The 14,555-nt window shown below is 52.4% G+C and overlaps 1 protein-coding gene across 1 annotated transcript; it reads right to left on the bottom strand.

Moving 5' to 3' along the window:
- Positions 1-790: 790 nt before the first annotated feature.
- On the bottom strand, positions 791-14,408 carry CCDC22 (coiled-coil domain containing 22). The gene is made up of 17 exons (XM_045472774.1): positions 14,154-14,408; positions 12,891-13,068; positions 7,642-7,774; positions 6,766-6,872; positions 6,554-6,620; positions 6,267-6,445; positions 4,506-4,700; positions 3,901-3,963; positions 3,697-3,816; positions 3,033-3,152; positions 2,826-2,942; positions 2,617-2,718; positions 2,424-2,531; positions 2,051-2,146; positions 1,745-1,804; positions 1,591-1,665; positions 791-1,154 (listed from the first exon to the last, which is right to left on the bottom strand). Exons 1-17 carry the CDS (start codon positions 14,201-14,203, stop codon positions 1,041-1,043), a joined length of 1,884 nt encoding a protein of 627 aa, XP_045328730.1. The 5' UTR covers positions 14,204-14,408; the 3' UTR covers positions 791-1,040.
- Positions 14,409-14,555: the final 147 nt, after the last annotated feature.

The following is a 14,555-nucleotide window of genomic DNA, read 5'->3' as shown; positions in this document are numbered from 1 at the left end:
GGGCCGAAACGGGGGACGGGGTGGGGGTGGTGGAAGTGGCCTGGGGCAGGGGTGGCAGGCCCCAGATGTGCCCACAGGGACCAAGAAGTGAGGGGTGCGCAGTCTTGCCTGCCAGGGACCCTGATCCTCAGCTGACTACCCTCCTGATCATATGCTGTGCACCAAGGCTGCTCACAGAGGCCTGGCTTCCTACAAGCTCTTTAGCCAAACTGAGCCTTTGCAACCAACCACATACATGGACTGCCTCAGTCACTCTCCCAGATGACCCTGGGGTCTCAAAAAGACACACAGGCAGTCACAGTCCTATCCCTCGGATGGATTACAAGCACCAAAACACAAAGAGCCTGCCACAGCACACCCAGGCAACCTCAAATCTGCAATCACGCAGACGATCGCACCTGAGCACAGTTCTGTCAGCCCACATACCCCAAAGCACAAACCCACAACCATCCTCCAGGCCCACAGGTACAGGGCCACACGGGGTGTGCCCAAGCAGCCTTGGTAGCTTCAGGATCTCAGGACCCAAAGAACCACACAGACACATACCAGTCACACACATCCTCCGGCAGCTCCCAACAAATCCTCTTGGTCACACAGCCCATCAGAACACACCTGTGCATCTCACATGTGCGCACACCCACACAGCGCCACAGTGGATTTCCTGAGTCCCACATGGGCTTTCACAGCCACACACACACTGAATCACCAAATATACCCCATGCCTCTCCTGTCACCCACCCCACCTCCCCCATTCTGTGCCTTACGTCCCCATCCATGCCTCAGCTTAGACTGCAGTCAGAGCCCCTCATTTATTCAGGATCCAAGGCCCTAACCCCAATAAACTGTAGCCAAATTCCCACACTCTGGACAATCACCCCAGATAAGGGTTGGGGTCAGGTGGGCAGGGGTCTGGAGCTAAGGCCATAGCAGGAGGAATTGCACAGCCAACAGAGGGAATGGCTAGGGCAAGCGCTTGGCCATGGCCCCCAACATCCCAAATCCCTGCCTAAGGCCAGGAGGAGACCTATGCTGGGGGCTCCTCAGGCCTCACGGACCCGCCCCAGGAGGCCAGCGTTCTCCTGGCGAAGGGCTCGGTAGTCCTCGCGGATCTTCTCCAGGTTGCTGAGGGTCTTCTTTCCCATCTCCGTCTCGATCTAAGGCAACGCGAATAGCATCCCTTCAGTGGGCCGGGCCCCCTTTCCAGCTCCTGTTCGCCACCCTGCCTCCATGGAGGCCACTCAAGGCCCCTCCCGTGCTCCCCCCACCCTCCTCCAACAATAGCCTGCTGTGTCCCACCGACAGGCCTCTGCACGTGTCATCTGTTCACCTAAAGCATCATTTGCTATATGGCAGGATTAGCCACCGCATACTCAAGCTGAAGCCCTGGGAGGCAGGTGTGAAGACCTCTGGGGTGGAAACTGGGGCTCAGAGAAGGCCACTGGCCTATGCCAGCTTACACACACACAGCTACTAAGGGGCATGGCTGAGAGTCCAGCCACAGGCTGTGTCCGGTCCCACAGCCTCTCGTGATGTTAACCAAGCTGCTGTCCACTGGCCTGTCTTGGTTTCCCCTCCTACCCCAAGCCTCACCTGCTCCTCAAGGTCTCGAACCTCCCGCATGATTGTGCCTGTGTCCTCGATGGTCTGGATGAGCTGGCTGCAGTTCTGGGGATGGCAGGAGCAGAAGGCTTGCACCCCAACCATGCCCCACCCCAGGCAGCCCCAGGCACGCTTCTCCACTCACCTCATGCAAAGCAGCTAGATACTTGTATGCCTTCCGAACAGCATCATCCTTCTTGGCATCCTGACCGGACAGAAGGGATCAGTGGGCCTCCCCCACGCTCCCCACATCTACCACCTCCAGGACCCCACAAGGCCACCCTCTCCCACTCCCCTGAATTCATCCTCCATGGCGCACAGCCAGGCCCAAGCAGCAGTGTACCTACAAGGCTCACACAGGGCCTAGGCCCAAGCCAACCTGTGAGCAGACAGGCAGGCAGTAGCCTAGCACCGCCCCCCACCCCTCCACCTGGCCCAGCCTGTCCCACACCTTGAAAACAAGCTCATCAGTCACTGCAAATGTCCGGTCCAGCTTCCCAGACAAGGAGTTGATTTCCTTCTGAAGTTCCTTTGTGTCCGATAAGATCTGGTGGAGAACAGTGTAGCCAATAAGCCCATGTCTGGCACAGGCTAGCCGGCCAGCTGAGGGCATTTGTGCGCATGCTCTCACATCCAGAAAGGGTGTGAGTCACTGCATCGGGTGTGGCTGGAGTGGACTGGGTAGGACCGCTCTGTGTTGGGGTATGGCTACACAGCTCTGCCTTTCGGAGGGAGTGGGGTGTCCATGTGGCCATGCTACACACATCTGCCCCTTGGGCGTGCCTGCCTGTGTGCCCCAACCCTCCACAGCCATGATGGTGCACCTTAGTGATCTCTTCCTTCTGCTTTCGGATGTTGCCCACAATCTCCAAGATGCGCTGGGTATAGGCCAGCCGGGACACGTCTCGAGGCAGGGTCTCCAGCTCTGATACCTAGGTGGGGACACAGCAGGCATTCCCCTGGGACCCCCACCCCCACCCACTCCGAACCACCCAGGGCTCCCCATGCAGGCCTTACCAGTTGCTTATAGACCTCCTCCTTCCTGCGGGCCTCTTCGGCAGCTGCCCGTACACTCTGGTGCAGCTCCTGGATCTCTGCCAGCCGTCGAGAAGATTCCAGCTGCCAGGACCCCATGGGCAGAGGGACAGTGAGCAGAGAACAGGGATGGCCCCCTAGGGAGGGACTGAACCTGCCCCCCACATACAGCCCAGGACCCCACAACCTACCTCTCTGCAGTCCTGGAGCTTTCGGAGGTGGCGGTACTCAGCCAGGAGAGGGACCCGGTGCTTTTCCCACTGACCCGCCAAGTGGATCACCCGCTGGGCACTACTCTCTACCACGAGCTAGGTGGGGGTGGTGATAGGGGATACCCGTCACACAGGCTGGACCCTTCCGACTCCAACCCTCCCACCCAGCCATGGCACCAGCCCCACCTGCAGCTTGGCGAGGTTGGCAGCACCGTCAGGCAGCAGCTCCACAGCCCGGCTCTTCAAGCGCAGGGCCTGCTCACGCTCTGCCATGCTCAGCTCGCTCTGCCGACACTCGGTCTCCACCTGGCACCCGTGACCCCCACTGCCGTCATTGCAGGAGCCCAGCCACACACCACATCCCCCACTGAGCCTGGAAAGCCCTAGCCTAGCCTGAGCCCCCACAGATGACAACACATCCCTCTACCCTCTATTGGCCCCCTGGCCTGTCCTGATTGCCACAGAAACCTACAAGCGGTGAGAGACACCCATAGTCCCCTCTGACCCCTCCATGTCCACAATGACCCCCAGGAACCCTGACAAGGCCCACCAGCCCCTGCCCACACAGATCCGTCATGCCCACACAGATGCCCACAGATGCTCGCACCCCTCCTGATTCTCATAGACACACACATGGCCTGACTGATGCCCACAGGTGACCCAACCCCATAGGTCCAAACCCCTGACCCTACATCCCTCTCTCACCCCCACTGGTTTTCCTGAATCATCAAGAGCCCACAGGTCCCCAAGGTCGCCTGTGAACCCTTCTAACATCTGCAGACCCCTACAGAGTCCTCTCAGCCCCTTCAAGTCCCTCTAGGCCCCACTGTGACCCACCCCCACCTCCCACCTGCACGAGGCTGATTCCCAGGGTCTTCATGTTGGCTTCAACCTCTTCAATGTTACGCTTCACTCCCTCCAGTTGTTCCCGAAGAGACTCCAGCTCCTGCTCTTGAGCTGCCCGTGTGTCCTGGGAGGCACAGGCCAATTGGATGGGGATGTCAGGCCCCGCAGGCAGGCAAGGGCCCAGAACCCCCGCCACTGCTCCGCTTACCTGTTCAGGCCGCTGGGAGCTGGCCGGCACATCAGACACCTGGGCTGCCTGGGCCTCAGGCTCCTGGGGGAGTGAGAAGGGAGTATCCTGACTGTTGAGGAAAGGCCCTGCCCCTCCCAACCCAGCCTTAGCACCCCCTCCAAGTGCCCTCCCTGCACCATCCTCATGTCCACTCAACCACCGACAGCTGTCAGACTGAGTGTATAAGGACCCAGGCACTCTCTGAGACCACAGTCTGGAAGCATTTGCTCATAAAGAAACCTCCCTGACCCTGACAGCTCCCGCCCACCTGCCCATGAGAAGGATCAGCACCCTTCTGGGTAAAGGACAGAAGACATCTCCAGAGGAGACTGTCTGGGGGAAGCTGGGGTTTGCACAAAGAGCACTCCAACACCCTTACATGGTCTCCTGCCCTCCACCCTCTCTCCACTGAAGCCCCTGAGAACCCAGGGGACCCCTCTGGGTATCCACCCCAGTGCGGAGAGGGCATGCCCAGTGGGAACACAGAAACCTGTGTGGACAAAGTGTGCTGTCTGTACACAGAGCAACCCTGTGAGCCTGCCTCGGCCCCGTCAGCACACCGGTGTCCATTGAGACACACTCACGGGATGGAAGGTGAACTTCTCTGAGTGTGTGAAGCGGGAGCCCTTGGAAGCACCAGTCCTGGCTCCAGCACCCCAGGCCTGCAGCAGCTCCCCCAGGTCTCGGGCTTGTGGAGGGGCCCCTGGCCGGCCCCAGGTGTGGCGCAGATGCTCAGCCAGGTGCTTCTGTAGCCGCTGCCGCTGAGCCCGTGTGTCCTCCTGGAAACAGATGGCAGGGCAGACAGGAGGGCGTAGAGGCCCACTAGGCACCCAAGGCCCTGTCTCCTCCAGGGAGCTGCCTGACAAAGTGCTACCAACCAGTCATGGCCACCCAGTAGCCTCTCCCACCGAGGGGGCCCAGTCCCCCTCTCCTGACCCACCGGTCTGGGAGCTCCCCAAGGACAGGGTCCTCTCCTCACAGCCACACTTCTCTCCACACCAGAAGAGCAAATCAGTAGCTCCCAAATAAGAGAGGAACATTAAAGGCTATGTGGGGACAGAGCAGAGACAGAGAGCCAGAGGTGCTGGGCAGAGAAGCAGGTAGACGCAGAGTGGAATGGGGTGGGGGACAGAGGTAGTTTTGAGACAACTGAGGAAATCTGATTACAAACTCAGTGACAGTATTAAAAGATCATTGTTAATGTTACTCATTGTGAAAAAGACCCAGTGGTTACTTTAAAAAGTGAATGCCCTTATGAGTTAAGAGATGTATACTTCAGTATTTAGAGTTGAAATGGCATGAATACTGGGATTTGCTTTAAAATAATACTGAAAGGGGGCACCTGGGTGGCTCAGTCAGTTAAGCAACTGACTCTTGATATCAGCTCAGATCGTGATCTCCTGGTCATGAGATCGAGCCCTGTGTCGGGCTCTGCACTGAGTGTGGAGCCTGCTTGGGATATATATATATTCTCTCTCTCTCTCTCTCTCTCTCTCTCTCTCTCTCTCTCTCTGCCCTGCACCCATGCTCTCACTCACTCTCTCAAAATAAATAAACATTTTCTTAAAATAAAATAATAGTGAAAAAAATCGGGGGAGAACAGATGAAGAAAGATTGGTGAGACGCTTATAGTTGAAGGTGGATTACAGCTCCATAAGATTCATTAGAATATTCTATTTCTGTGTTCGAAAATCTCTGTAAGTTTCAAAAAGATGGACAGAAGTAAAGATGGAACAAGTGGCAGTGGGGGAGGCAGGGGGCAAACAGAACAGACAGTTACAGAGGTGAACAGATGGGAAGGGGAGAGTCGCAGTACAGACATGAGGAGACAGACAGAAGGGTGGGAAGGAGGGGTGGCAAAGCCACAGAACAAGAAAGACAGTGACCAGAAAAGACAGTGCAGAGATCTAGGGACAGAAAAAAATGAGTATTGGTGACAGTGGCAGAGACAGAGAAAGAATGAGACACTCAGGGGTGGGAAAAAGGTAGTAGAAACAGGAAGGAAGGGGGCAAGTCCTGACCATTCTGGTTGTTGGGAGCCTACACGTGGTTCAGTCAAGCACTAGCCTGAGCTGGGGGGGGGGGGTACTATCAGCTCCTGTATCTCAGAATTGGAAACCAAGGCTCTGGGGAGGGATACTGACTTGTCCGAGGCCCACATTCTTTCTGGCTCCAGTGTTCTCTCAGGGGAGGAGCCAGGGAGGTGCATGCATGCAGAGGGGGGATGATGAAGGACAAAGTGGGGAAAGGAGGGGGCAGAGGACCAAGGGAAGCTGAGACGGGAGCAGCAGGAAGCAGCCATGAGCGGGAGCCCTAGCAGTGGGGAGCCAAGCGTCGGGCAGTACCTGGGTGGGATGGCGTGGTGCCCGGTGGACCCAGTCCTCATCCCCAGGGTGGTCCCGGCCCATGTGCTGGCAGAGCTGGATGGCATGGCATTCGAGGAGTGAGGCCACCCTCCCAGTGGGCTGGGGCACCTGGGTGGGGGCTGGTAGCAGCAGAGGACTCGCCTGGAACTCCCGGGACTCTGGAGGCAGGAACATAGTCAGCTAGCCCTCCTGCCTGGCCGCCTGGCCATAGGGTCAGGCCCACCTCTACCCTTCTCTCCAGCCCCTCTCTGCAGCTTCACACTTACCTCCTCTGGAACTCAACTCAGACATGGCCAGCCTGGTAGTGTGGAAAGGCTTCTGGGAGGCAGAGCCCTGGTGGGAGAGCAGAATCAGAGCCTCCATGATGAACTGTGATAGGGGCACTGGTGGGAGGGGAGGTCAAAAACCTGAGCCCCCTGGGGTGGGGGGGCAAGCTAGGGATGAGCAACATCGATATGAGTTGGGGGGGGGGTCCCACCTGGAGGTGCTGTAGCTTGGGAGTGCGAAGGAGGGGAGGGACCCAGGGCAGGGCCAGCTGGTCCCGGATTTGGCTCCCGATGGCCCGGAGAAGGATAGCTGAGTCACCTATGAAGAGTGGGGAAGGAGTATCAATCAGGTGACAGTGCCACAGTTCCAAAAATGCATATGCCAGGAAAGCAGCCGTGGCTCCCTGACCCCGTCCCAGAATGCAGATCTGTCTAGCTGTGGTTCTCACACTTGGTCATTCAACACTTACTGAGCACCTACTATGGACCAGTCACTGTTCTAGACTCTTGGGATCCTTCAGTGAACAAGCTGATAAACATCCCTGCCCTCATGGAACCAGCATGCTGGTAGAGGAGAACATGACAAAGGTCATGAGTACGATACAGAAAACTGTCGGATGGTGATCCAAGAGGAGGGTAAAGACTGCAGAGAGGAGCATGTCATTTTAAACAAGGCAGTCTGAGGAGGGCCTCCCCAAGGGGACATGTGAACAAAACCTCTAAAAGGTAAGGGGGTGAACCAGGAGGATATCCAGGGGAAGAATAATCTGGCAAATACAAAGGCCCTGATGCCTGGAGTGGCTGAGAAGCACCAAGGAGGCCCATGTGGTTGGCGGGGGGGGGGGGGGGGCAAGGAGGAGGTGAGGCAGAGAGGACCCTCCCAGAACAAACTCCCCACCTGGGGCAGCCCAAGCCCAGACCCCCTTCCCCCTGCACTGCCTCCCCTCCCCCAGCCCCAATCTTCCTCTCCTACCCAGCTCTCCCAAAGACATATCCCACACACACCCCCAACCTTTTTACCACCTCCACTTCTCTCGGCCCCTCTGCCACACTCTTCTTCACCCCACCACGCCCTGGGCACCCCATACCTGCAGGCTGATCTGCATCCTCAGAGGCATCGGAGGGCAGACGCTCAGCCAAGAAGAGAAGTAGATCCCGGAGATCAGGCTCACTGGGGTAGAGGAAGTTCTGATAGCCAAGCTCCAGCGGATAGCCCAGGTCCTGGGGGTTGGGGAGGTAGCCTCTATTAGGCAGCCAGAATCCTCCTGCCCTGGGAGCCCTGGGCCTAGACCACAAACGCTCCCACTCTCTCACCAACCACTACTCTCTGAACTTCCCCTTGGCTCCCCAAGGCTTCCAGACCTCTGGGGGAAGCCACAGAGTGATTATAGTCAATGCTACAGAGAGCAAGAAATAAGATTAAAGCTCTGGCCTAACTATGAGCCAAAATCCAGAGGCCATAAAAGAGAAAATGAATATTTCTGAATACATGAAAAGAAACAAAATTTTTTAATGTTTATTTATTTGTTTTTGAGAGAGAAAGAGAGAGAGGGAAGGAAAGAGAGAGAACAAGAGCAGGGGAGGGGAAGAGAGAGAGAGGGTGAAAGAAAATCCCAAGAAGGCTCCTTGCTGCCAGTGCAGAGCCTGATGAGGAGCTTGAACACACGAATCACAAGTTCATGACCTGAGCTGAAATCAAGAGTCAGACATTTAACCAACTGAACCACCCTCGTGTCTGAAACAAAAATTTTAAAGAATATAATTACAAAGTCAAACAGTGATGACAAGATGGAAAAAAAATATTTGGAGTTCCTATCACACACAAAGAATAAATCGACCTAGTATATTAAGAGTAAACAAGCAGGGGCTTGGGTGGTTCAGTGGGTTGAGCATCTGACTCTTGGTTTTGGCTCAGGTCATGATCCCCAGGTCATGGCATCGAGCCCCACATCGGGCTCTGCTTGGGATTCTCCCTCCCTTTCCCTCTGCCCCTCTCCCTGACTCATGCTTTCTCTCTATACATAAATCTCAAAAAAAACAAAACAAAACAAAAACCTGAAGCAATAAAAGACTGGTAATACAAGAGAAAAGTTGGCAAAAGATAGGAACAGGCAGTTCACAGAAAAAGAAATGAAAATGGCCCTTAAACATAGGCAAATATATCCAACCTTGCTTATAAGAAAGACACAAACTGAAAGCACATTGAGAGATCTCACACAAGCATCACCGACCCGGGACCACCTGACGTTCTCTTCTCCAGGTGCACGCTGGGAGGGAGCCCCCATTGCTCTGGCAGTGTTCCTGCCCAAAACCTGCATCTAATCATCAGAAAACACTCTGACCAACTCAAATCATAGGGCATTCCATCCAACAGCTGGCTTAGACTCTTCAGAAACATTCTTCATCACAAAAGAAACAAAGAAACAAAAACAAGGGAGGACTGTAGGATGTGTCTGATTAGAGACGCAACAGTGAAATAAAATGTGTGATCCTCGATTAGATTCTACAGGTTTAAAAAAAAAAACGCTACAAAGGATATTTTTGGGGACAATGGGGGATATTTGGCCACGCACGAGGTATTAGATACTGGTATTCTAATATATAGTGTCAATACTAATATATACTATCAATATTACATTTCACGGGTGTGATCACAACATTGTGGTTATGCTGGCAAATATCCTTCTACTTAGGAGAGGCATGCTGAAAATTTTAGTGTCATGCTGTCTTCCACTTTCAAATGGCTCAGCAAAAAAAAGTGTGTGTGTGTGTGTGTGTGTGTGTGTGTGTGTGTGTGTGTGTGCATCTATATACAGAGACAAGAATGGAGCAAAATGTTAACACTATAGGAAACTAGGAGAAGGGTATACAAGGGTTATACAGGGGTTATCATTCCACTTTTGTTTTTCTTTAAATTTGAAAGTTTGTCAAAGTACAAAGCTGAGGAGAAAAACTATACTGAGATGCCATTCCTCACCTACTGAACAGGCAAAAATCAGTGGACAAGGCTGTGGAGAAACAGGTGCTCTCTCCTACACTGCTGTTGGGAAAGCCAAAATTAAACAAAGCCCAGAGAGGGCAATTTGGCAAAGTCTAACAAAACAACACACTTGATTAATTTACAACATAGCACCAGTAACTCATAGAGACTTTCCTCAACACAACAGCCAAACTAACGAAAAAGCTGCTAAAGAAGAAATAAAAAGGGGCAGAGACCTGGAAAGTGAAGGGCTCTGAAAAAAAAAACTTCACGTGGTTCAAAGATGACCTCAAGTCGACCCTCCTGACAGTTATAAGAGGGCCTTTTCTCCCCAGCTTCAAACCAGGAAGCAGGCTTTTGGTTTTGCTTTTTCCCTTCCAGACTCTGCAGAGTATATAGATGTGCTCTCTGGGGAAAAACCACCAGGAAACGGAGAATATGAAATGCCATGAAAAGGAAGGACAGGCTGTCCAATAATGTTAAATAAAATGCTCCGAGTGGATCACTTTCTGATACAGGTGTTTTAGACTATTTCAAAGAAATATGCTCTCAACTTGCTTCATGGTTTGTTATGTACCTTAGACAGTTATTAAGTTAGGTGGAAAGGACTTTTAGTATGAGTCATGAACCATTGCTTATAACCAGAAACTGGGCAATTAAAATCTCTTTAATACAAAAAGAAAGAAAGAAATGAAAAAGAAAGGGGAAAGAAGTATATTCACATTTGCTTATATCTGCATTAAAAAAAAAAAAGAAGAACCAGAAAGACACACAAGAAACCAATCAAAGTAACTCCCTTATAGCAGACAGGCAGGGTAATGGGGTGAACAGTCTGGAATGGGAGCCTCAGCCAGGTATCATGTTCCTTCTGTCACACCTTGGAGATCCCTTTTACCCCTTCAATAGCTAACCACCTTTTACTTGGTTAACACTTCTTTAAAAAAATTTTTTAACGTTTATTTATTTTTGAGAGACAGAGAGAGACAGAGAATGAGCAGGGGAGGGGCAGAGGGAGACACAGAATCCAAAGCAGGCTTCAGGCTCTAAGAGTCAGCACACAGCCTGACACAGGGCTCAAACCCACAAACCGTGAGATCATGACTCCAGCTGAAGTCGGACACTTAACCAACTGAGCCACCCAGGCACCCCTTGGTTAACAATTCTTTATATCAAAATTTCCCTGTTCCAACTACTGCTGGGGTTTCTATCTCCAGACTGGACCCTGTCTAATAAAATGACCTACTCAAAACAATAATTTTTTAGAAATTTTTATTTTTATTTTAGAAATAATTTTCCAGGCTTTGGTATAAAAAGATCGGAGTTAGGGGCGCCTGGGTGGCGCAGTCGGTTAAGCGTCCGACTTCAGCCAGGTCATGATCTCGCGGTCCGTGAGTTCGAGCCCCGCGTCAGGCTCTGGGCTGATGGCTCAGAGCCTGGAGCCTGTTTCCGATTCTGTGTCTCCCTCTCTCTCTGCCCCTCCCCCGTTCATGCTGTGTCTCTCTCTGTCCCAAAAATAAATAAACGTTGAAAAAAAAAATTAAAAAAAAAAAAAGATCGGAGTTAAAATCCATCCACTGCTACTTACTGGCTATAAAGCCTTGGGCCAGTTATTTAACCACTTGGAAACTCAAGTTTCCTAGCTGTAAAATGGGGCTGATAGTACTTTCCCTATGTGTCTGCCTTAAGAGATCAAAGTCCCCATCGGGGTTCTGGGTGAGGCCTGAGACACCGGCCCAGAAAGCCTTTTTCTCTGCCAGAGTTGTTGTTGGTCTGGAGCTGCATGGGCTCTGAAAGCAGACTTCCTGGATCCAAATTCAAGTTTTGTCTCTTCCCAACCTTGTGACCTCAGGCAAATCACTTAATTTCTTGGTGCTTTGCTTTCCTCATCTGAAAAAAGGGATACCAATGGTATCTACTTCTGAAAGTTGTCGCAAGAATTAAGTAAGTTAACATCATGTCACCACAGTGCCCAACACAGGGCATACACTCAGAAAACATCATTATTACCTGCATGTGTGTGTATTAGGTCACAACATAAGGTCACAGTCAAAAGAGTGTGAAAACCACTGGCTTTTAAGCTACCTTACTTTGGGTTCTTTCCGACACCTGCAATCAAAGAGTTGTGACTGATATAGAAACTCATTCCAGGAGTCAGGTGTGTGAAGTGATAGACACCAAACTATGGAGGTGGCTGAGTGGCAGAAAGTGGTTCCAGGCATGGGGCACACGAAGAGACAGACAGTCGAACATGGAAGCATCCAGCTGGGTTAGAAGAGACCTTTTCTGCCTACTGCAGGCAAACAGAGGTTCTGGGGCCAATCGAGGGTCCCTCTTGGCCACACTCTCTGCCCCACGCTAGAGAGAGTGTAAGCGCAGGTAAGCCAACACCAGATCCAGTGAGAGGCCACACAAACAGAAGAGAGAAACAGAGAAACGGGGGAAGCCAGATCCCCAACTCCTCCTCAACATCACTGTGTACTGTCCTTGGTCTAAGAGAACAGAACTTCTCCCTTAAGAAGTGTCATCCTCGAGAAAACAGCTCCAGGCCAGGGGATAGATTGCTGGGCTCGAGAGGGCACCAAGGGCCCCAGAGAGAAGAACCTGAGAACCCCCAAGAGCAAAGTGAACCTGAGATCTAAGGGAAGGGCAGAGCCCCACAGCCTACTGTTAAGAGATAGACACTACGTAAGCAAGGTACAAACTCAAGAAACTTGACCGCCTTGTCCCCAGAGGCTAAATGGAAATTTTCACCCTACCACCATATACTAGGTCTGTTTGGCCATGTTTACATTCATTAAAAGCCATAGGTTGCTGGGATGCAAGCAGCCAGATCGGGCCTATCTAAGAAGAGTAAAACCACTTGCGCAAAGCTTATTATATCCAGCTTTTTACATATCAGCTCATTTTTAATGCTCATAGCAACCCTATGTGGTGGGTACAATTCTTACATCCATTTTGCAAGTGAGGAAACTGAAGCCCAAAGATATTAAGAGACTAACCCAAAGTCGCAGAGCCAGCAAGCTAGGAGAAATGACATTACTCAGAGCCTCTTGGTGCTAAGCGTCACAAACTAGATCAACTCATTTAATGCCCATAAGGACTCTACTTTTATCATCTCAGTTTCACAAATAAGGAAACTGAAGCCCAGAAGGGTTACGGTAAAACAGTTCACAAGCGGTATAGTGAAGGTCTGAGCAACTTGGACGGTTTGACCATAGACCCAACATCCTTAACCACTAATGAACACGAAGCCACCAGGGGAGGTGGCAGAGAGGAAAGGCAAGAGTTTCAAAGGAACTTAGTAACTTTGTGAAGGAGGAAGGAAGAGGCTGTGTGTATTGGGAGGAGGGCACTCACCATGCAGGCCTGAGCCAGGCTCATGGCCAGGCGGAACCGGGCGGACATGGCCAGAGGCAGCAGGGGACTGAGGCCAGAGCCCACAGCAGGATTGATCACACGCAGACAACGGACCACAGCTTCTACAACCAACTCAGTGGTGAAGGCTCGCAGGGTCTGCACATCTGGAGGAACTGCCCTGAAAAAGAAGGGAGCAGGCTTGGTGTAGGAAGTAGCCAGGAAACGGGGATCATACTGGGCCCTGCTGCCTTCTGGAAGCATTAGTATCAGGTGGGAGTAGGGAGGATGGCCACATTTCAAACAGGTCCTAGGTGTTGGTGACTGCGACTTCCATTTGGAAAACTAAGAACTGGGGAAGTCCTTAGGTCCTAATGGTGGACGGAAGGGATCTGAATTCAAAAAAATCTCAAATTTCCTTATGATTAAAAGTCTTAAATTTCTGGGGTCTGGGAAGGGCAAGGGACCCAGGCGGCATGCTCTCTGGGTTTCTGGATTCCCAGGTATCATGTTCCCTGCATGTCAGGGGCCCCTAGATATTGAGCTCCTGGAGTTTTGAGGCTAGATATTGGCAGGCCCGGGTTTTCAGGACTTCCAAACGTCAGGGTCCCTAGATGTCAAGATCCCTGGATAATAAGACCTTCTAGTTTCAAGCAATCCAGACATCAGGCTCCCTAGATATTGGCACCCTGGGGCTTTAGGGGCCTCGAATACAGAAGTCCTTGTGCGTCAGGGTCACTAAGTGTTGAGATCGCCAGATTTTAGGATCTGGGGATTTAAAAAGCCCAGGTGTTGGGGAACAGGGTTTGAAGGTTCCCAAGTATCCAGGCCCAGGGTTTTTGAGTGCCAGGGTCCTGGGTGTTTAAATTCCCTGGTACTCAAAATACAGGTGGCTTAGATTTTCCCAGTATCAGGGTCCCAAGGTATTGATGTCAAGATCCACAGATTTCAGGGTACTGGGTCTTGAGGTTCCAAGGTTTTAAGGTCTCGAGATGTCTGGATCCTGGAGTTTTGTGTTTACCAAGTGTCGGGGTCAAAGGGTTTGGGAAGCCCCTGATGTCACAGTGCCTGTGTGTGTGTGTGTGTGTGTGTGCGCGCGCGCGCGCACGTCTGTGTCTGTGAAAGGGACCAGGGGTGTCTTAGGGTCCTGGAAGTTGGAACCCTGGATATCAACGTCCAGGGTTTTAAGGTTCCCGGGTGACTGAGTCCAGAGTTTTGTAGTCCCGGATGTGGGTATTTAGGGGTGGGCGGGGGCTGTGTCCTTACGTGCCGGCCTGGCGAAGGGAATGGATGAGGATTCGGTCCGCCTCCTCCATGATGGAGCCGTGTTCGAGTCTGAGGCCGGGTCCAGGGCCGGGTCCAGGGCCGGGTCCGAGCAAGAGAGGCGCGGCTGTAGAAACCCCGCTCGGCACTCGCGGTCCAAGGAGTGTCACAGGCTGCGCGGGGACAGACGGGAAGTGTAGTTCCGAGAGTGAGTGTGGCGCACGCCGGACGCCTGGCGTCCTGGTGCAAAGGTGCGTATGTAGGCTTGAGTGTGCAATGGCTGCTGGGACTTGTAGTTCTTCCGCTTGCAGTCCGGGTGGGGGGGTGGTTCTTCCAAGGAGGCAAAGAAATATACCTTGAGCGAGAGCGAGAGCGCGAGCGTGTGTGCCTTTGTACGCGCGTGCC

Source organism: Leopardus geoffroyi, chromosome X (assembly GCF_018350155.1).
Source record: "Leopardus geoffroyi isolate Oge1 chromosome X, O.geoffroyi_Oge1_pat1.0, whole genome shotgun sequence".
NCBI classification, from domain to species: domain Eukaryota; kingdom Metazoa; phylum Chordata; class Mammalia; order Carnivora; family Felidae; genus Leopardus; species Leopardus geoffroyi.
This window is presented reverse-complemented; position numbering and strand designations above follow the sequence as displayed.